At 35.0% G+C, this 24,839-nt stretch overlaps 1 protein-coding gene across 1 annotated transcript; it reads right to left on the bottom strand.

The window, feature by feature from the left end:
- Positions 1-601: 601 nt before the first annotated feature.
- abhd2a (abhydrolase domain containing 2, acylglycerol lipase a) lies at positions 602-21,260 on the bottom strand. The gene is made up of 11 exons (XM_082157645.1): positions 21,083-21,260; positions 19,258-19,358; positions 17,466-17,681; positions 12,165-12,340; positions 11,298-11,465; positions 10,123-10,306; positions 7,773-7,865; positions 7,384-7,485; positions 5,652-5,721; positions 5,466-5,550; positions 602-4,158 (listed from the first exon to the last, which is right to left on the bottom strand). The coding sequence occupies exons 3-11, from the start codon at positions 17,672-17,674 to the stop codon at positions 3,944-3,946; spliced, it is 1,302 nt and encodes a 433-aa protein (XP_082013771.1). The 5' UTR covers positions 17,675-17,681; positions 19,258-19,358; positions 21,083-21,260; the 3' UTR covers positions 602-3,943.
- Positions 21,261-24,839: the final 3,579 nt, after the last annotated feature.

Here is a 24,839-nt window from a genome sequence, read left to right as displayed (position 1 = left end):
CTTTCAATAACATTAAAAAAAACTTTTTAATGATATATATAATTTATCTTTTATAATTTATGTGTATATATACACATTATATATATATATATATATATATATATATATATATATATATATATATATATATATATATATATATATAAGCACACATAATATGTATTTAAAAATGGGTTTATCTGAAAGAGTTGATAGCAATATTTAAAACGTAAAAAAAAATATATATAAAGATAAATATCGGCCGGAGAAAAATAATGTAACAGCAACTCTGTTTTTTAAACAAGAAAATAATTTATTTCTGGAACACAGTAACCATTCTTGTAATAATAAATTATTCAATCACACACCATTTTTTTTTTCCAAATCAAAAACACACCAGTGATTGAGATATTATGCTGCATGGGGTTTTGAGGTCATGAAAATGACACATTCAAAAACCAGCCATCAAACGCAATAAATTGTAATGTGAATGTGGGTCGAAATATGAAAATTTAGTGCTATTCGATAAAATAATCCCTTACAAGTGAGATTACAGGGGCATTGGGCAGTGTCAATCTGAAAGCTTGAATACTCTTCTCTATATTCTGCAAATAGACAAACAATTTTTATATATATATGGCCTTTACTTTCTTTTTATAATTCCCATTTGTGACTGCAGCATGAATACATTTTCTCTGAACTCCATTTGACACAATAGCTAATGATCTCGGTTTGGCGTGGAGAAAAAGAGAAAATAATTCAGAGTGTTATTGCTGATCATAAAACAAAATAATGTTCCTTGGTTTCCATAAACAATCAATATATTTCAACTAAACATTTATATTTTTTTTTACCAGCCAATGCAAGTTTGTTGGTAGTTTTCATAAGCAGACATGGTGATATGATGCAAACATTAACGTACACATTTACAATCATACTTTTGTACATAAAAGAATAAACAACATAAAAATAACAACATTGAAATTAATGTAAAATACACATCAAACAAATTTGGTTAACATTTGCAGAGGATGTACAACATAAGCATGTTTTTTTTTTTTTTTGCAAAAAGTAAGTGAGAGACATTCTGAAAGGCAAACTGGATCAAGTTACAGCAGAGATTGAATTTGCGCTGGTGTAAAAGGCCAAATAGATCAGATCACTGGAAACAGCCGAACACTGACACTCAATCAGGGGCTTTTTAGACTTACAACACGATTTTGCTGTTTCCAAAGGTTCAAGAAATAAGACAAGAACAAATTCACACAACAGGGGGGGAGGGGGGTTAACGCTCTCTCTAAACCAATTAATACTAAATATCCAGATGGGATTTTCTGTGAAACTGCACATTCCCCTCAGTGCTCTTACACCCGATAACCCATAGGAGGCGCCGTTCAACTGCTAATTGCTAAAAACAGTCTTGTTTTTTGACACTCATAACACTAAAAAGTGCTGTTGGCACCTTCTCCTTTAAGAAGATGCATCACGATTGACAGCTAAACACTAATAATGAAGGCAATTACGTATGTTAAGAAAGGTACATTTTTCACAACATATGACTGAGGGTTTCCAGCAATCTGTGACAGATCTTAATTGTCAATTAAACAATATACTTAACACTGCACACAAGATTTTTGATTGTTTTTTGGTCATCGAATGGCTTTTCCATTTTCTCCCTTGGAAACGCAAATAGTTTTGTGCGCAAGATTCGCAATTTTCTTTCGCAGCTGCAGCATGATGATGATAATCAATAAAGATCATGTAAATTCACAAAACCTGTCAAGAAATGACCAAGTAATATTTCATCCCAAAATCAAAAACTAATGGAAATTTCACCCTTAATTCTCAATGCGTCATATGAGTGTTGCTTGTAACAATATTGTTTTTATTGTAAGAAAAATACTGTTACAATAATAAATTATTGGTGGAATATTGAGAAAAATTAAGGAAACTGCATAATTGCCATGAAGATAATGCAAAAATATATGTAGAAATATATGTAGAAATATATATTTAAATTATCTAATTATAGGATATATATCATTATAAATTATATATTTAAAATCTCTTCTTTCTTTCTTTTTGTATTGTGGGGTGAAATATGACCTGGGCATTTTGTGAAATTCACATTTATATGATGACTTCCCTGAAACAAATCAAGTCTAACTGCACTAAACCGCTGTGTTAAAGGTTTTAGAGTCTGGAGAATCCACACAGGCCTTTGGAAACAACACTTTGAATGTTCCCTTCAAATTTTAAACATATATACTTTCCCCTCAGCATTTGATTATTCAAGTGGCTAAACAAGAAAAAATGTAATAAATAAAAGATTAGTTCCATTTCAGACAGTCTTGATACCAGGAGTAAAGAAACACAAAAGTATCAAGTAATTGCACAAAACAGCGAAATGAAAATGAACAAGATAAAGAAAAAAGAAAAGAAAAACTTAAAACAATACAATAACACAAATCCCTTTAAGTAACCAGTTTTCACAGACATGCACCTAGCAATGCACTGTTGTCTCCCACTGGGTCCCAAATCAACACATTACACAATCTAGTTCTACCAACTTCAATGGTTCTCCACAAACACGAGTCAATACTGCAGCAACAGTGTCTGCTGTTCTCCAGCAGGATCTGAACGCAATGGGATTTGCCATCTAAAACTGGGTCTTAGTGCTTGTGGTATCATAGTGGGCTTGTGATCAGGAGGAATCATCCAGGAATTTATTCAAGGTTTTCTCTCTCCCTCTTGTTTTCATTTTTAATCTCTAGTTTTAACATGGTTGGCTAGTCTCTTTATGACAACATAACGGATCATATGGCAAACATTATATAAAAGTGCTAAACAAAAACTGATCCGACTAGGAATGTGACTTGGATTCAACCGGCAAGGACTGGTATAGATTCAAGCTCAATAAAGTTTCTCATCATACCCTGGTATACTTGAAAAGGTCTAGTTAGTTTTAAAATATGAGCGACGTGAATGCTAGGCTGTGCTTAAACAGTCACCAGACCAAAAACCGAAGATAGCTACTCAATATCAAATGTTAATATGCACTCGAACGGTGTGCCGGTCGTATCCAGAAGCACACAGTGCCTGCATAACACTCACTTCCCATAAACTCACGTGTTACGTATAGTGAAGTTCGCCGGGTCCGTTTAATAAGATGGCTGGCTGGGTGAATCTCACAAAAGTAGTCAAAAACCAAAAACAAAAGGAAGGAATTAATTATTTAGCTAAAAAGAGATTTTTAAGGGCCATTACAGTGACATGCAATTATCATTACCTTGACATAAAATTTCATTCTCTTTAATATCATAAAAAAAAAAAATTTGAATTAGTCAGTATTATTTGTTGCACTGCCTTTAGTTTATGCTGATTTAAACTATTGTATTACAGTAAAACATTACTGCGAGTAAAGTGATTCACCATTGAGAAGAATTTAAGAAACTGACCAAAAATGTACCAAAAAATTACCAAAAATAAGGGGATGTGCTGAAATGTTTAATTGTCCAAAAATAAGCTTCTTTCCATTTATGCAAAATAATGTAATCCAAAATATTACTCCCCCAACCCTTTCCCCTCCTTTTCCTTTTTTGACTTTGGATGTTTTTGTGAGATTCACTCAGCTCTGTTAGACCTATTTTAGCAGTGATAAACTAATCAGTTTTTAGTGTCCTAATTCGAGGGCAAGATATACTGATCATATCTAAACAACTGCAAACTACAGTAAATATAAAAGGGTGCTCTCGCTACACCGGTTATTTGATTGTTTTTGGTCATCGAGTGGCTTTTCAGTTTTCTCCTTTGAAAAGTTGTTAGGATTCATGTCGTTGATAAACCGTGATACAAAAGAGAAACACATATTCCCCACTGACAGTGAACGCTTGAAAATAGTTGTCCGATCCCTCGTGTGCGCGGTGAAAATGTCTCAGTGGAGGTGCAACGGAGACGGGGTCGGTTAGGATTTACTGTCTTGGCATTTGGTTTCGTTGGAATGGGCGCCTTGACTTAGGCACGGTGGTTTCTGTTTCTCCCACTGGCAGATGGCATTAACGTAGCCGACAATGACCTTGTCCATCCAGGTGAGGGGCTGAGGGAACAGCACAGCGCCCTCGAAGAAACCCAGGTGTCCACCGTGCAGTGTCAGTGCGAAGATCACGTTTTCTTTCTTTTCTGGAAGGTGAAAATGAACCAACGAATCTCAGAATTGCAACAACTCAAATACAGAGAACAGCATCTATTGTAGGCGGTGTGATGAAAATCTTATGACGACACGAGTCATTTTATATCACGGTAATAGTCAACGATACTGAGCTCTGTCACACACAATAAAACACTCAGGTTTCCACCTCTGACTTCCTGTCACACACACCGCCAATGTTGACCAGAGTTTGTCATAGTTTGCCTTATGACACGATATTTATTATATACGAGAATGTTTAAACAAGTAGAGATCTCACGAGTCACATGCATTTATGTGGGGCTCTGTAGTAATAATGGGTGTTTTTGGCATATGAGGTCATAATCTAATAAAAGATCACTGTGGAAAAAGGCTGTAGACATGTTGAAGTAGGAGAAGCTATGCGAAGTGAGCAGAAATGACTACAAGAAAAATACAGTCCTTAAAAAAAAAAAGGAATTAGGTGGTGTGTTTAAGGCAAGCATCACTTTCATTATTTCAAAGTATTCAATAATTAATAATTCACTATTCAATTATTTAAAGGGATAGTTCACCCAAAAATGAATATTCTTTCAATTACTCAACCTCAGGAATGAAGATTTTTTTTGATGAAATCTGAGAGATTTCTGTCCCTCCATTGACAGCTACGCAACTGCACTTTGACGCTTCAAAAAGTTCATAAAGAGATCGTAAAACTAATCCAAATGAATTGAGCGGTTTAGTCCAAATTTTCTGAAGAGACACGACCGAATTATGTGATGAGCAGATTGAATTTAGGTTTTATTCACATTTAAACATTGATCATCAAACAAAAACAGAAACTCAGCCGAACCTGCTTGACACATGAGAATGAACCTCATTGGTTCTTGCGAAAGCTCAAACGTGCTGCGTAACACAGGATATGTGCTTGTAGATAAAAGGGAAATAATTCTGATGAAATGTAAAAAAATACATTTCTCAAATAACAACAATCGTTGCGATTATAATTTTGAGAAAAATAACTGTGATTATCAATTTAACCATTGTGCAATATGACAAAATTGTGACTACATTTTCATTGACTACGAAATCGCACCGATCATTGTGAAGTGAACAGATCATCTCTTCCACTTTACCACTAGTTATAGCAATCTGGCGGCACATTTCTCATGGTCAAGCACAATTTCTTTGGAAAACGTAAAAAATTTAGTTGAGGATAAAATGAATAACTATTCTTTTGAATAATTCAAAAACTACACTCTTTGGTTTTCCCCATGTCATTCTTTCCAGACTTTTGATAGTTTGTTGTGCAGTGCTGTACCTGCGAGTGTGCGAGGAATGGTGAGTAACGTGTTGTGCACAAGCGGATCATCAGCCGAGTTCACCAGCAGCAGAGGCACATTTATCTGCAACACAGCAAGAGAAACTAGTCACAAACAGGAAGCCAACACACATTTCCATAGACTCTCTAAAATTATTCACTAAATTCCATTATCATTTTACTCACATTATGAATGAAATGAACACAGCTCTCCTTCTCGTAGTATTCCTTCAGAGAGTTGTGACCATGGAATTTTCTAAAAAACAAATTGACATCTTTCTATACTAGGAATAGTATACTAATATACTAGTAGTATATTAGTATGCCTACTAATATAGCATTAGATATGAATAACTAATAATATAATTTTTATATCATTTATTATTTTAGGTTCATTTATAAATAGAATACGGTTCATTTTTAATTAATTTTCTGAGTATTTTAATGTTTACAAATGTTAAAAACATTTGTATATATGTAAAATTTCCCCATGATTGACGGAATTTTCCCCGACCTTCACTATTATAAAGGTAGGGGGCGCTATTACACATTCTAAAAGAAAAGAGTCTCAGGATCAAAACACAGGCAAAGAAGTATGGAAGCTTGTTTCCGCCACTGAATAATAAATAAATAATAATAATAGCGACTTTTTATCTCACAATTCTGACTTTTTTTCTCAGAATTGCGAGATATCAAGTCAGAATTCTGACTTTTTTTCTCAGAATTGCGAGATATCAAGTCAGAATTGTGACTTTTTTTCTCAGAATTGCGAGATATCAAGTCAGAATTGTGACTTTTTTTCTCAGAATTGCGAGATATGAAGTCAGAATTGTGAGAAATAAAGTCGCAATTCTGAGAAATAAAGTCGCAATTGCGAGATATCAAGTCAGAATTGCACGATATAAAGTCGCAATTGCGTGTTATAAAGTCAGAATTGTGAGATATAAACTATTCTGTGGTAAAAAAATAAATAAAAAAAAGTCTGTCTTTTTTTCCCTTAGAATTGGACTTTATATCTCACAATTGTGAGAAAAGATGTCAGAATTGCGAGATATAAAGTCGCAATTGCCTGTTATAAAGTCAGAATTGCGTGATATAAAGTCGCAATTGCGAGAAAAAAAGTCTGAATAATAAATAAATAATAATAGCGACTTTTTATCTCACAATTGCGAGTTTATATCTCGCAATTCTGACTTTATAACACGCAATTGCGACTTTATTTCACGCAATTCTGACTTTATATCTCGCAATTCTGAAAAATAAAGTCAGAATTGCGAGATGTAAACTCGCAATTGTGAGGTAAAAAGTCGCAATTATTATTATTTATTTATTATTCAGTGGCGGAAACAAGCTTCCATAAAGGGAGAGAAACCAGTGAAAAAAGCATTTCTTATGCAAAAATGTTGCATTTTTTATGAAAAAGTATCATTCATGTGTTGATAAAACATATTCTAGCTTCATGCATTCTTTTTTATTTAATTTTTAAAGCAGAGACTCTGTTCTTTCTTTTGACATATTACATGGTCAGATATTCATACAACAAAATATCCTGTGAGCCATGAAAGTTTTGTGAACATTATCAAAAACGCTGGTGATGCTGGCAGGGAAAGAGTTAAACTAGATCCTGTAAATAAATGCATTGCTAACAGCATATTTGCACAATTTTATTGCGGTAACAATAGCTATGGTAAACATGGTATTCTATAAATAACAGCACAAAACATTCTCTGACAATGCAGAGTGAAGATTCAATTTCAGAGAATGTGGCTTAAAATAACCCCTAAAAATACGACATACTATTTGTCAGTGTGTGGTCTATCACCACAATTCTCGAGTCTCAAAATGTGTCTCTTGTCTCGGTTTCACAAGACCGTTAGAAAATGACAAAAATCACATTTAGCAATTTCCCTGCACTCACCTCATGATGTTGTCATCGATCTGCATGAGTGATGTGGCAGTATAGAGCCGGCTCAGATCTGCATCCACCATTTTAGTGGAGCCCACACCGAACAAGGCGCTCCTGTTGAACCACAAAAAGAAACGCTTTCCTGACTCTGTTCAAATGACAACTCAGTGATTAGATCTGTATACTCTTACCACTCAGAAGGCAGTAAATTTATCTTGTTTTTGTGTCATCAGAGACAGCATTACTGTAAGTTATTCTGAGGTCTCCTAATGACTTAATTGCAAAAGAACATGTGAGCTCACAACAATTTCAGGAGAAGAGTGAATATCACAGCTGGCCACTAAACAGTGCTCACAGCGAAATCTGTCAAGATTCAATGCCGAAGACAAGATGGACAGTACCTGTGGGACAAAATGATCTTCTTCATGTTGTCGGCCATCAGGAAGTTATAGAAACGACGACACTGGTCCCACTGCAGAAACGTCTCCTGAGCTCTGAAGTAAGACACAACACACGTTTTCAACACAGTTTTAAAAAAGTGTGTATTTCTTTCATACTTTTGGAATGTTATGATTCCTAAAAACACCAAATACAAATCTAATGAAGTAAAAAAAAAAAAAAATTTTATTGAATATAAATATTTAATACGGTTGAATATTTTATATATATACTGTCGTTCAAAAGTTGGGATCGGTAAGATTTTTAATGTTTTTAAAATAAGTCTCTTATGCTCACCAAGGCTGAATTAGGCTTATTTGATATTTAAAAAAAAACAGGAATATTGTGAAATATTATTACAATTTAAAATAACCGTTTTCTATTTTAATATATTTTAAAATGCAATTTATTCCTGTGATGCAAAGCTGAATTTTAAGCATTACTCCATGTCACATGATCACAGAAATCATTCTAATATGCTGTTAGAAAGTTGAACAGCATTTATCTGAAATAGAAAGATTTTTAATATAATACACTCACGTTCAAAAGTTTGGGGTCAATACTATTTAAATAAAAGATATCAATATTCTATTCAGCAAACAAAAGTTACAGTAAAGATTCGGTTTCAAATAAATGAAATATAACTTTCTATTCAACAAAGAATCCTGAAAGAATATTTTTTTCAACATTGATAATAAATAATGTTTTTTGAGCATCAAATCAGCATATTAGAATGATTTCTGAAGGATCATGTGACTGAAGACTGGAGCAATGATGCTGAAAATTCATCATTGCATCACAGAAATATATACATATTTTTTAATAATATTCAAATAGAAAACAGTTCTTTTAAATTGTCATAATATTTAACAATATTACTGTTTTTTTTGTTTTGTTGGTATTTTTAATGTAAAAAAAACACAGCCTAGGTCAGCATAAGAGACTTCTTTTAAAAAGATGAAAAATCTTACCGATCCCAAACCTTTTTGAACAGCAGTGTGTATATTATATATTATAATACATATGTTAGACTCATAATGCTGATTAAGTGGACCTAGAAACAAACAGCTAAGATATGCATGAGCCCTTCAATATCAATTCCAGCTAAATTCATAAGGTGCATTAAAAGGGATCTTGAATATAATAATCCGGCAGATAATCGGGGAGAGCAGATTAGCAGAGGCTTTATAGATTCAGTAATCCAGTCTGAAGGCAGAGCTAGACTGTTTGGCAGTGCCAAGTTTGTTGACATGCTGTAGAAAAGCCCAGCAGAGCTGCTGACAAACAGAACAGAAAGCAAAGGTGTGGCCTCAGATTTACTGAGCTGCTTCTGCTCAGCGGGACGGACATCACAAGTTTATTCTCTGACAGTGATGCTCACTGTTTAGTTGTTAGACCAGTTGCTATGGTGCTCTTTAGTGTTTAGTGTCAACACTGACATCTTTATAGCCAGTGGGTACAAGTATACAATGACTTTTTTGTGTCATTGTATACATACCAAATATATCAAATTAGATTTACATATCATGCAAATTTTAAGTCTATAATTAAATAATACTGTAAATACTTTATTTTCAGCATCATTACACCAGTCCTCAGTGTCACATGATCCTTCAGAAATCATTCTAATATGATGATTGTCAAAGTTGAAAACAGTTGCTGCTTCAAATTTCTTAAGTTAAACTGCATTTATTTGAAATAGAAATCTTTTTAACATTTTTAACTTTTGATTCATTTATTGTATCCTTGGTGAATAAAAGTATTAATTTATTTCAACAACAACAAAATTCTTACTGACTGGAACCTTTTGAATCGCATACAACTTTTGTGGCCAGATGATTCTTGTCGAAATGTTCCTCATTTAATGTTGAAATAAAAGTACATTTGACTTCCTTTTGGAGGGTGCAAACATGCCCTGGAAATTCACAGTTTATGTCACTTCAATTTTTGAAGAGCGCCGTTAGGGAGGCTCTATTCAGGCTAACAGAGATATGCTTGCACACATTTACAAACAAACGAGTTTCATGCAATATGCAAATGTCAAGCGGAGAAAACAGGTGGACACAATACTGAGACCATCTGTGCCTCTTTTAAATAACTAAGTACAATGTCCACACTGTTAGTTCTTATCTAGAGTTCAGTCGGAGTCCACTGAAAGCAGAAGTGACATGGTCTAACTCGTACTCAAAGCAAGCTGGCAGAATTTTAATCTGGGCATTTCGCCCAACCCTGGCTTCATGAACCGCCGTTCCACACCCCTCTGGAGCGACATCAGGTATTATGTAGCTTCTGTCAGAGAATCGAGCGGCTCACCTTAGTGCACTGTAGCCCTGGCACACGCTAACACAGCACAGAACCCGCTCCTGGTTGGTACGGTTCTCTCCCAGGAACTTGCAGACGATATTTCCCCCCAGACTGAAGCCCACCACAATAAGTTTGGTTTGAGGATATGTTTTTTTAATGAAGCCAACCATTGCTGCGAACTCCCATGTACAACCTACGGAAAGAAAAAAAAAATACTTAGTAAATCCCATAATTTACTCAACCTCAAGCCATCTTTGGTGTATAGGACTTTCTTATTCAGTCACACACAATTAGAGTTATATTAAAAAATACCCTGGCACTTCCAAGCTTTATAATGGGAGTGAATGGTGCCTTGGTTTTTGAAGCCAAAAAAGCACATCCATCCATAATAAAAGTAATCCATACGGCTCCAGGGGATAAAATCAATGGCTTCCGGGCGTACGAGAGTCTAGTTCCGGCGGAAGAGTGACCTCTGACCCGACGCATGACGTAGGATGTAGGAGTAGACGCCTCTAGGGGTTCAACCAAATAGGGCTGGGCAACAAACGCAAGCTCTTCCATCATTTCTCTTTAAACATTCTCATTTTAGACTTCTAATTCATGACCGGTGTTTTGCTCTATCCTCAGTGCTTCCACATTTGTCATGCGTTGGGGTCAGAGGTCACTCTTCCACTGGAACTAGACTTGCGTACGGCCGTTACCGGAAGCCAGTGATTCTAGTTTATAAAGTTATAAATATGGATATTTTTCCTACAAAAATGCATCGTTTCGCTTCAGAAAGCCTTTATTAACCCCCTGGAGCAATATGGATTAATTTTATGATGGAACGTGCTTTTTTGAGCTTCAAAATCTCAGTTACCATTAATTAACATTATAAAGCTTAGAACAGTCAGACGCTGGTTTGAGTCTCACTCGGAGCAGGGCAAATAGGACCAGATGGGTTACATTAACTGTAATTAAAACACTGTAAGGGTGTGTTCACACTTGGCATGTTTGGTTCGATTGCTCTGTTAGTGTGGTTCATTTGAACATGTGTAAACGCTGCCATCCAGACCCTGGTGCGCACCAAACAAGCTTTAATCAATAACTTGAAAAGTGCCTAATTCATTCATAGTATCACTCCAGAAACATGACATTTCCTGGATAAACACATTTGTTCATCATAATGCACAAAAGTCTCGTACCGTAGGTGAACATGCGAGGGGAGGTGAGCTCAATGTTCGGCAAGGCCCCGAGGTGATTGAGCACAGCACATCGGTAGCCCTGTTTCTGCGAATGGTCCACAAAGGTGCGAATATAGTGCTTCTCACTGTGGTTCCCAATGCCAGGACAAATGACCATGGTGACGTCCTCTGTGAAACCAACACAAATCATTAAGAGCGCTTGCTATGGAAGAAATGACACATGTAGACAAATACATGCAAATGTATGCAGACAAATGCTTGAGTTGATCAGTATTACCAAGCAAATGTGGTGCGTTTATCTCTTCTTTTCCAGGTAATGTGTCACAATGTTGGCACAAAGCAAACAAGTGCAAAATACATTGTTTGCATAAACAAAAATGCATAAACTCCACTTTCTAATGCATTGGCATAATGCAATAGGACAGATGGATGTTTTATTTAATTTATATTACTTTATTAATTTAATTTCTATGCTGTATTCATCTTAAATATCAACATAATATTTGCGGTCATTGAAAAAATCCTGGTCTTATTTTGTGCAATTGTTATTTCAAATGGTTACAAATTTTATAAATAAAAAAAATTAAATTTATAACTTAAAAAAAAAGGAGATATTTTTCTAAATAATATTCTGTTTTCCTCACAAAGATCACATTACAGAAGTAAAATGGCTGCAAATGGCATTTCACATTGATTTTTACATGACCGTTGCTTTATTTAATATCTCTCTTTCAGAGGGACGATGAGTAAGCAAACTATTCAAATGTAATTTAAGTGATACTGTCTCCTTGAAGACTTTCATTTATCAGGTTTCCACATAGCAGAGTAGTGTTACAGACTAAATGCGCCCGACTACGTGGCACTGACCTCCGGACTGATGATCCGCCAGGGGTTCAAAGAGGTCAAAAGTTGCAGTGGCCCCGTCCTGCATTGGCAGATATTTGCGCAGGCCGAACGGGTGAGGTGAACTGACCCGACCCAACTTTCCATAAAGGGCTGTCTGCAGATGACCGCTTTTACCCCATAGCAGAGGAGGAATGTACCTAGAACATGAAACAAAATCTCAGGTTTACACAGAGGTACATGATTTGATTTTGTGCCCAACTAAAAACTTCAAAAAGGTGGCCTATATTCAGCTCAGATGGATGAGAATTATTCGAAAACAAAACTAGGTGCAATAGGTGTGGCATAGCCTAGGTCATTTCGAAAAACAAAAGAAACTGCTGTTAAATCAATGGTTAAGATTGTGTTTCTAGGTTCATGTTTCGTCAAAAGAAAACATACAGAATGTGCATATTTTTCTGATGATTATGAACGATTAGTGTAGCGGCCCACATTTCTGCAGTGCTTTAAGGTTTGTTTCTGGGTCTGTATATTAACAGCAGGCACTGGGACAGGTCACCATGCATCACAGAGGTGCACGCTGCAGTTATGTAACAGTCCCGCCCACCAATTAGGCTTTAACCAATTACACACTGACCCTTTGCTAAGCTTGTAGGTTGTCTGTGTAACAGTCTCATAGGAATGAACTGGATTTTTTTGTGAACAACATGATTTTTGGTGAAATGTACTCATGAATGTATGTATGGATATTACACTTGTGTGGGCAGGATGAAGTAAAAGCATTTTTATCAGCTGATTGTCTTTAAAAAAATATATAATAAATTATACAATTACTGTGATAAAAAGGCAGAGGTCCAAAATACAGAAAATAGAGAAAGGTTTTTCCACTGACAACTGAAAAAGCTTTATTTTATAGTGATTATAATAAGTGAACAAAACTATTAGTCAGCTCTGTGTTCTGTGAAGGGCATAGTTACTTGCAATCGCCACTACTATTATCTCAATTCATACATAACTAATACAAAATAGACTGTTCAAAAGTGTGGGGTCAGAACGAAATTAATACTTTTACTCAGCAAGGACACATTAAATGTATCAAGTGACAGTAAAAACCTTTACAATCTAACAAAGCTCTCAAATAAATGCTGTTCTTTTGAACTTTCTATTGATTAAAGAATCTTAAAAAACAAATGCATCTCAGTTTTCAGCGTTAAAAGTAAGAAATGTGTCTTGAGTGGCAAATCAGCATACTAGAATGATTTTTCTAAAATATCATGTGACAATGAATACTGTAGTAAAGCTGGAAATTCAGCATTGCATCACATAAAGAAATGATATTTGTAAATATTAAAATAACTTATTTCAAGCTGTGATACTATTTAACAATATTACTGTTTTTACTGTATTTGCGATCATATAAGTGCAGCCTTGGTGAGCATAAGAGACTCCTTTCAAAAGCACAAAAATCATTTTACTGTACTACTAATATTTGTAACATGATTATTTGCAGCTAATGCAGAGATCATTACTAAAGACAAATGTTTATTTGTGAATAATGGTTGACATGAACTTTAGTACTTATTTAAATTTGAAAAGGGGCAAAAATTAAAAGGTACAGTATGCCATTTCTGAGAAACGCTGCTGAAAGTGGATCGGACAGAGCAGTACAACACACTTGAAGCCAATCAGCAGTAGGGGCATATCTTTTTCTAAATTAAACCAAAAAGGCTTCTTGAAATTTTAATTAATCTGTAAAGTTTTAAGTAACAACAATACATAAAATGTTAAAGTCCAACTGAAATCAAAATTGACCCTATTAACTTTGTTAGCGCATATTACTAGTCTTGTGGTGAACAATTAATCCGTGCAAGTTAAAACACAGAAAAAAAATTGTTTGCCGCCGTAATCTTTAATCAAAGTCTGAAAAGTTACTTCCGGTCTGGAATGGCGTCCCTTCTCTGATGACGTAGGTTTGACGGCTTGGTTTGGGAAACGCTTAACCAGTCCCCTCAAATCGTTAGTCTGTAATGAGCGAGAGATGGAGAGGAGGAGCGCTAGAGTAAAACCCTGCCCTCTGTTCAATATTCCTTTTCACTGGGAAATACGTCACAGCACTGGAGAAAAGTCGTTTGCAACTTCCGGTACACGCGGACTTTAAAGGGGTGGTTGAATATGATTTCACTTTTCTAACTTAAGTTAGTGTGTAATGTTGCTGTTTGAGCATAAACAACATCTGAAAAGTTATGACGCTCAAAGTTCAAAGCAAAGGGAGATATTTTCTTTTGAAGAAATTACTTTAAGGACTACAACAAACGGCTGGTAGGAACTACACGACATTCCTCCTGGGTTAGTGACATCACTAACCCTAAAATGTACATAAACCCCGCCCCTGGAACACGATTTATAGATTATCAAGAAAGAATATGCTAATCGATGACTATAAAATACTACGCATAAGCTACTTAAATTCATCTACTAACCATTCAGAAATGTTGTCTACATGTTGTCACTTCTTCTCGAGTCACTTTCTGACTTTGGTTTGATCATAAAAGGCTAAATGTTTTTGAAATTTTCAGTGCGTGTCTGTGTGAGGTAAAAGGACACGAGCTCTTGAAGCTCCGCCCCCTGTGCCAGGAGCAGCAGCTCATTTGCATTTAAAGCAACAGGCACAAACACTGTGCGTTTTTGCTCACCCTCAAAAAGTGACAACTTTAACATGCAATATAAAAATATCTGTGGGTTATTTTGAGCTAAAACTTCACATACACACCCTGGGGACATCAGAGATTTATTTTACATCTTGTGAAAAGGACATTTTACCACCCCTTTAAGCAGATTTCCTCGAATAACCAAGTGATATAAAAACACTACAATATTCGCTACCGTTTGTAGATGCAACTTTCTGGAACATCGCCATTTGAGACAACATTTCAGAGTATCACTGTTATCAGAGGTAAAAAATTCTCAGGATAAACATTCCACAAGACTCTTTCTCATTGACAATGAATCAACTTGACCCTCCTTTACTCTGATGCCTACAGGCACCCAGACCACTTAAGCCACGTTTATTCCCACAAAGTGAGGCTAAAAAACAGCAGTAAACAAAGTACACCTTCCACATCTTTCCTATCTCACTGTCACTGCGATCTATTCCACACCTCCTGAAGTATTACATAAGATGCTCTCACGATAGCATCAAGCGTAGCTGCATAACCAGTGTCTATTATATGTGATTTCCCTTAAAATATTGGTTATGAGATGTGAGGGAAAGCCCGGCTGGTTTAATCTGCTCACAATGACACGGTCAAATAAGACAAGAGGATCAGCACAGAGGGTTTTACCATAAAAAACAAGACATTTGAGGTGAGTTAAGTTCCTAGGGCAGATAAAAAATAAGCAACACAAATGCATACTCGCTTTAAATAACCAGGAATGTTGACAAACAAGGCTTGAGTGTTACTTAACTAACCACAGAACTGTATAGAAACAGGCTTTTTTGTTCCCTGTACTTCATCTTGAACCATTCCTCTCTTTGTTGACTGAGCTGCAGTCATCCGCAAGCAATAAAGATAAAAAAAAGAAAAAGGAAGCATGCAGCGGCACGGCTGCGTTGGCGTGACACGCCTAATAATGCTCCAAAGTCCAGACCCACAATGCAACATCACAGGCATGCACGACTATTATCAATGCTTGAAAAAATAACCTACGGCTCTTTAAACTCTGACTGGTCTAAAGCCGATGTTTTCTTAAAAGGCGTTTTGCTAGACAATCCTCTAGCCAAACAAACATGGGAAAAGTTAAATGTGGCACTGAAAAGATAAGGATAAGTACGGACAATGGGCTGTTTTTTTCCCCGATTGATCTCTTGGCCCCTAGTGTAGTAGCTGACTGTACTGGAAAATAAAGATTACATAACCAGCTGGGAGTCACTTTGGGTAACAAAAGTAACACCCACCCGGCACCGCACAGTGCAACAGACAACTTCGGAGGTCAATGCGTGCAAAACGGCCTCCAGAAGACATGTTTCTCATTTTAATTGCATATTCTGTGCTAAAACAAGAAAACGAACGATTACCATCACGTGGAATTGAAACATTAATATTGCCAGGAGGACTAACAGTGGCTTGATGAATCACCCTGTCAAGTGTATTACACACTATACAATAGCAGTGCAAGTACACAAACATATCTGCTGATGTTATTGGAAATGCATGCTTTGTCCCTTGGCCTCAAATATGAACGGTATAATAACCATATGTCGTTTCAGTTCACAATAAATTCTTGAAGCAGCACCTCAGTGTTTACATGAACTGTTGTAGTTGGATTTGAGCATGAAAAATCCTATATTTTATTCAAATTTGTTTTAATAATCGAAATAAAACTGAAATACAAATTAACGCTAAAAAGAAATACAAAGAAAATAATAAAAATGACAAAATTAAAGTGAAAAGTGAAAATATAAAAGACAAATCTAAGATAATTTTAAATATTAATGAACACTATAAACACTGAATGCTTACAATATTCATATACCATGGTTTTTACATGGTAGTCTAAGTTAATTCAAAGAATACTAGATACAGGTCTAAAAAACATGGAATTACCATGGTGCCAAGTACAAAAACATGGTACTACCACGGTATTTTTGGAAATGCACATTATAGGTCCGGACTTAGACAGTTTGGGGTCAACAGAAGTCTCTTATCTTCACCAAGGCTGCATTTATTTGATCGAAAATAGAGTAAAAGAGCATTATTATTATCTAAAATAACTGTTTTAATATATTTTAGATTTATTAATTTATTCCTGTGATGTCAAAACTTAATTTTCAGCATCATTACTCCAGTCTTCAGTGTCACATGACTGTTCAGAAATCATTCTAATATTCTGATTTGCTGCTCAAGAAACATTCATTATTATTATCATCAATGTTGAAAACAGTTGTGGTGCTTAAAACTTTTGTGGAAACTTTGATAAATTTTTTTAAAATTCTTTGAGGAATAGAAAGTTCATTAGAAGAGCATTACCTTGAAATAGAAACCAAAAATTATAAATGTCACAACCCTCACTTCTGGTCAATTATATGCGCTCTTGCTAAATAAAAGTATTCATTTCTCCAAAAAAAGAATCGTTCTGATCCCAAACTTTTGAACGGTAGTGTATATTTATGTAAGTGATTCTAGGAGCACCGCATTAGTCTTAGCAACCACATGCTAAAAGCAGCGCAGTTTCAAGAACAGCCTCTAAGCTATTCTGAGATGTGGTTTACTCACTCAGTAGACACGGTAACTGCAGTGAAATGATCATCTAAACTGTCACACTCACTCTTTGGTCAGGATAGGACAGGACTTGAGCAGGAAATGGTTGAGTGTTGTATCCTGGTAAGTGAGGTCTGGTGGAGCTGTGGGACTTTTCAAGTTTAGGCACCGGACGATGACGTAAAGAACTGTGGCCACCGCTGCCAACTTCATTCCGTCAAACATCGCAGGCATCTCCGGTGCCACCGTGTATACTTCTGATTCGTGAGTGTTCATAGTTGCGCTGAAAATAAACCATAACAGATAAACATTAGTGTTTTACTCTAGCATAAGAAGAGTTATTTTAACATCAGTGTAAACCAAAGGGTTAAGGGTTTCAGGAAGGCCTAAATTAGGGTTATTTAACAACAGAATCTGAATAACCAAATGTCAAAATAAAACACTGCTTAGTTTTCACTGTATGAATCAAATATACTGATTCTTATTAAAGCTACAAAAGTTATTCAGCCAAGAGCAGTGAGTGATTTTCTCATTGTCTTTTGTTCATGACTCCAGTTATTGCAAGCTGTTGCGATATGCATATCGCGATATATACATTTGCGATATTTCGATATATTGTGCAGCCCTAGTGTAAACTACAATACAATGAAGAATAAAGGATGATCTATGAGGTCACATGACTTTATATGAGGATCTATATTTGGTTTAAAATATTCCAATGTGCAGTCAGACAAATGGAAAACAACACAGTTGCCCTCGACCAAAGATTTTTCTAGTCGACAGGTAGTTGTTAAAGCCATTAGTCGACTAGTTGCACTTTTATGATATTAATTTAATTACTTAAATATACTGGAGGTCAGGGCTGAGAAAGAATATGTAACATTGCTACATTACAGAGAAATATTACAGAGAAATACTAACACTAATACGCGCCTAATAATAGTGCACATTATCTAGATTAAGGTTAGCATGAGCGGATATGTAAAGTGGCATTAGCCATATTTGAGGTCAGTGAACAATAGGCGAACGTTTGGATTTCTTGCCCGACATAATTACCACACAGACCAGCCGTATTAACAATCTCTCCATCATGGAGTGTGTGATAATTACAACGATAATGATACAGTTCTAGATATCATTCTAAATATAAAAGAATAGCAGAGTCCACACCACAACTACAACGGCACAGAGAAACAATATCATTGGAATCACTTTCAGAACGATTTTTTCCAGCTGACGAACAATAAAAACATAGACAGCCAATCAGAATCTATCCTACTTTAACTCTTTTACCCGCCTGCGTTTTTTTATTATTTATTATTAAGTTGCCAGCCACCGCAAGCGGTTTTGGTCATTTTTATAAAAAAAATTGCATGGCCCGCAGAATAGTTGTTGTATGAATATCTAAACATGCAATATATAAAAAGAAAGAACAAAAAAAGTCTATTTTATTTTAGCTTCATGTATTCTTTTTTTTTTTAATCAACAAGTGTGTGGATAAGTTTCATAAAAAAGCAAAATTTTGAGCAAAAAGCGGAGAAAATTGTGTTTTTGTCAAAGACTACGTCTGGATCAGATTCTGTACGATGATCAAAACACAGATGGAGTCGATCGAGTCCATCAACACCCCTAAAGCTTGCACAGTCCTAACCACTTCCTGGGGAAAGAGTTAAAGAGCTCTCAAGTGTTTAATACAGCAGATGACAAATCTGCAGCGCTCGCTTATAATAAACAGAACAATATCATGCGCTGGTGTGGACACTTATACTGTATAGTCATCGTTATAGTTATCGTCCTAGTGTGAATGGGCCTTTAGGGAAAAGCCATAGTTGATAATAGAAACTGATGGAGTAACTTACTTTGTAGTTTAGATGGGGTTCTTGAATGTGATTTCGTATTCTTTGATGAAGAGCGAGGATATTATGGGCGTGGATTTTAGGTCACAGTGATCTGGTCAATTCTTTGAAGAAGGAAGAGAAGGAACAGTGACACGCATTAGAAACGATAAGATAAGGTTAATGATGACTAACAGTGTCAACAAGTACCAAGCCCATGGTAATACCTTAACTAGCAGCTGTATATATTAAAGGAATAATTCACCCAAAATGGCAGTTCTCACCCTCATCTCATTACAAATGTATGATTTTCTTTCTTTAGTGGAACACAGAAAAAGAGTTATGTAAATTGAGTGCTAAATTCAATTAAAGGAAATTTCTTGATTTCAATTAGATAATCTTAAGGCACATGGTACTTGATCTAGCCCTGCTAACTCAGGAAGACTTCAATTTTTAATTGTGAGGAAATGCACCTGTCAACTTGATTCCCTGAGACCATGCTCATATTGGTCTTAACATGCATTAAGTTCACAAACGCACTACATGTGAATTTTGTCCCCTAATTAAAAGAGGAAGACTGCATTTGTTTTTGTATCCATCCATGAGGATGAGCTTTGTGAAATTAATCTGAATGAATAAAATGAATGCAATAGTACATTATAAAGCAAATACAGCCAGCAACAATCACTAATCAAAGATAATCCAAAACAATCCAAATTTGGCGTGTAATCTCCTATACAATTATGTGAGAGCAAAAATCATGAAGAGAACCTTGAAGAGAAATATAATTAAAAATATATACTATACAATTTTGTTTTACAAAATTCCATTAATAACATCAATAAACGTAATTACATAACACTTAACAGGTCATTATATCATTCGAACACGTCAGCATCATAAAAATGAGCCTGGTATTGTTCATTCAATTCATATTTAAATACGTTTAGATGGATGGAAACTATAGAACATATCAGTGGAAATAATGTTTGTATACAGCGCATACACACGGTTTAAAAGTATTTATATAGCATTTGTTGTACTTCTCTATTTTAATATAAATCATAAGCTTATTAGTGTAATGGAGTAATAAAACAACCATATTGCACAATGAACATCATTAAAAATAATGGAAATAGTAAATGTAAAACCTCATGGTTGCATTACAGTAATGAGAATAGAGGGGTAAAATCTGATTAATTGTCATCAAAGCAATGTTACAACCAGACATAATATAGATATTAAATTTAGAAAGAAAAATAAATAACCTGGACATGCTCTCCACAGGCACTGATTAATGGCATTGAAATGATAAAGGTGTTAAATATCAAAAAGTATTTATCAGAGTATTATTAAAGCATATAAAGAGTTAAACACACACTTAATGATGGTGTTATGATGATCGTGACAGAGTGATTATAAGTGTATCCTGCAAAATAAGGCCCAGCATCTGCCATTACTTCAAAACAACCTCACATACTGACATTTCCTATGATTTTTATATTTTTATACAGTGTGGATGTGAATGTCTACGGAAAACAAGTGGCATTGCAGATGTCAAAAGGGTAAACAGGAATCATCTGTCCATGATGTTAGTGTGATGGACAACGTTACGTCTATATGACATAAAACGTTATATACAAACATCCGCTTAAGACATAACTAACGGGGGGGGGAAACACTAGGCTGATTTGATAAACATAACAAAAAAATAGACTTATGTTAAAAACCACAGAATGTTGTTTAGATGAGCAGTGTAAACAGGAAAAAGAGACGACACCCCTACACATAGGCTACATATTAAGTAGAATAAAACGCATCGTGTTCAGTGCAGATGAACGCATCATACCTCGTTCCCCAATCTATCACAAACAGCTCCCTTTCTGTATTGGTCAAATGTAGATTTGTCCTCTCTCCTTAGGACACGGTGTGTTTACTTAGCGTTGTATTATCCGCGGTCCCCTTTCTAGCATTTTCTTCTTTCTCGTCTCATCTACAGACAGACAGACGCGCAACGCACTTCCTGCTTTAGAAGAATTCATTAACATATCACGCGCCCTATTGGCTAAATAAAGCAGTTATGTCATGGAGCACCGCCTCCTTTTTAGAGTGCACGTTTTTAGTGCATGTACTGGCTGCAAATGAGAGGAAGGTGGTTGAAATTATAACCCTCTGCCTCTGGAATTAAAAAATAATAATGACACAAATTATATTGAATTTGACCACAATGTCGTCTACCTTCTAATTGATTGTATTACAGTATACAATTTATATTTGTTTTTGTATATTGTATACAATTTATATATGTGCCGATCAACCGATAACTGCTCTTTAATTGTAACCTATTTTTATTCTTCTTCTCTTTTTTTTACCATTGTCCCCATAATCAGACATGTCTCTAAATATTCATTAGTGTTCTTAAGTGGTGTTTAGAATAGAATGTCAAAGGTTTTGTGCTGCTGTTTAGTAGCGAGATCTATCTTGTTTAACAGCTGCAGATTGTTATTGGTTGCAAACTAGCTCCACCTTGTGAAATGGCATTACATATTTTTGAAGTGCATTCATGAGTGCATTATGGAGATTAGACGATTGGGTCATATTTTATAGACTAGAGCATACAAAATATAATACATAGCCTACAGTCCTACTTCTCTTGGCTAGATAATTAATTGACATTGTTCAGAAGAGTATTGTGATCTATACCTAACAACCATGACATTTTATTTATTTTTTTACATTTCCTGTCTGTTCCAGTAGGGGGCGGAGCACAATTTTTTTTATATATATATATATTCCCCTGGACCAAAAGGCATATTTAAACTCTCATATAAACATTAGCCCATTTAAAAAATACTTGAACTAAATCCTGAGGCATAGCCTACTAAACAAATTGGGATTTTCCCCAAAATAAAAATGCTAAATGTTGAACTTAGGTATTTGTTTAGTGTTTAAACAGAATTTTAATGGTGATGGGGTGTTCAAAAGTGCAAACATGGACTACAACTGAAGCTTCCCACTCGTGTTTACAACATTGTGGTGGCGTTCATGTGCGTTCAACTCGTAAATAAGATCTTTACGAGATGACTTGAACGTATCAACAGTAGGCTACTCATAAAAGAGTATAGGCAAAAAGTACACGGATGATGACCTACTGCTTCGGTTGAGATTCTGAAGTGTGCATAGGCCTAAAATGGACACTTACTATCATAGATATGATATCTATGCTTACTATCCCATGAGGCCACGGGAGAGGATTTGTGAATGGCAGTGAAGCAATGTAACTGACACTGGTTGGTCACATGATGATGACAGTAGTACGTCCAGATTACATTCATCCTACACATTCATACTTATTAGTGACACAAATTATGGCCCTACATATTAAGCAGAGTTAGAGTATTTGAAAGAGTATTTAAATTGTGTCAAGCTGACGATATACTATTTTTCTCAAAAATGAGAGCGGTTAATTAATTGTTTTAAAGAGTTTTCCTCGGGTTTTAAAATTAATATAAATAAATTGCATGTAATTTAACAGAATTGTTATTTAATATTTTATAAAGGAATATCCAGATCAGACATTATTTGAGAAAGGACATTTTATGTAAACAAAACAACAAAGGTGTATTATCTGTGCTTGTTTTGAAACTTTAAACAATACATTCAAGGTTAATTGGTTAATTAAATTCATGAAGGAAAATTATAGTACGTGGTATACATTTCCAAAACACGTGTTTGATATGTTGGGTGTTATAGATCTTTTGTTGAGATGTGATTTTAAAATAGATAAACTGCCTGTGAAATTATAGCTAAATTCCATACAAGCTGTATTGGCCTGGATACTGGTGTTTTAGCACAATTTTTCCCCAAATAAATATATTATTTGGAATAATAGATGCATTCAATATAAAAAAAATAGATCTCTCTTCAATAATAGTAAGTATGAAAATAATATTATATTAGTTAGACAACTTTGAAACTCAAATGGTAATGATCTTTATTACAAATTTTGTGGAAGTGATTCTTCTGAGGCAATATTTGTTCAAGACAGCAAGTTTCTAGGAGACATTGATATTCTGAAACACAGTTGTACTAATTAACATATTAGGAATATTCTAACAGGTGAAACAGCTATACTCATAAAAGCTCATTGTGGACCAGTGTATTTAGAAATATAAACTGGAATAAAGCTTGGTGTATTTGTGAAGCATACTGTTTAAATAATAAAGTAAAAGAGGTTACATTTAAAATTTTGCATTGTATTATCCAGCTAAAAGTGTTTAATTTAGTTATTGAATATTCATGTGATATTTGTTCTATCTGTTTTGTAATTGTATAAACTTTTTTTTTTCATGGCTGGATGTGTAAAGTTTGATTAAAAGGAATGAAACACATTTTTATTATTTTGGGAAAATGTAATATACACAAGAAGAAATGGTCAGGATCTAAGCCAAATTGTATTCATTTTCTTCAGGATACTAAGGATTATTGCACCAGTCTGGAGGACATTGACAATAAGAAAGCAAGAAAGACTTGTCATATCTTTAATGAATATACAGTTTTTTGATTGATTAATTAATTTTGTTTTTGTTTGTATTAATATGTAAATTCTGTATACTATATTGTATACTACTAAGTTCATTGGTTAATAAAACATTTAATAAAAAACACACATTCATACTATAGAACATACTTTTTTTTAGTGGTCATGAGTACATAGCCTACTTATTCAAACTCATTAGCCTAGTGTGTGTGTGTGTGTGTGTGTGTGTGTGTGTGTGTGTGTGTGTGTGTGTGTGTGTGTGTGTGTGTGTGTGTGTGTGTGTGTGTGTGTGTGTGTGTGTGTGTGTGTGTGTTGCCCTGTCCCAAATGGCACACTTCATTATGCACTCTGGGTCTTGCGCGCCCCAAGCGTCCCGTTTGGGACAGGGCCTGTGTGTGTGTGTGTGTGTGTGTGTGTGTGTGTGTGTGTGTGTGTGTGTGTGTGTGTGTGTGTGTGTGTGTGTGGGTGAATTAGATCACGTTACCTGATTCAGCCAATGGCAGCACAGAGCAAAAGTTAAGCAAGCAATAGACTACTTCACTTTAAAACAAGTTACAGAAAGAAAGAAAGAAAGAAAGAAAGAAAGAAAGAAAGAAAGAAAGAAAGAAAGAAAGAAAGAAAGAAAGAAAGAAAGAAAGAAAGAAAGAAAGATTTTATTTATAATCTTAAAATGTATTTCTGGGTTAAAGTGACTCAAAATAATGGAGCATGTCAAAATCAAAACAAATTTAACGTAGCTTAATTAGACTACTTTACTCTGAATGTAATATATTATTTTACATAAATCTTATTACATTTTGTGCTCAAATGTATTAGATTGAAAGATAATGTATTGATTATATTGTAGACATTGTTTCACTTATACATTATGTGCTGGTATTACTTTCTGAACCGTGATTACATTATAAGTTGCTTGTTCATAATGTAATAATAGGCCTACATTTCTCACACAATAACCTATTCATTATGTGAAAAATCATCATTACATTGGAAAATCGTTATTACATTATGAGCTCAAGACATAAAAAAAATGTTGGACCTAGAAGGAAAACATTCTTAGTATAAA

Source organism: Leuciscus leuciscus, assembly GCF_965113295.1.
Source record: "Leuciscus leuciscus genome assembly, chromosome: 2".
Lineage (NCBI taxonomy): Eukaryota > Metazoa > Chordata > Actinopteri > Cypriniformes > Leuciscidae > Leuciscus > Leuciscus leuciscus.
This window is presented reverse-complemented; position numbering and strand designations above follow the sequence as displayed.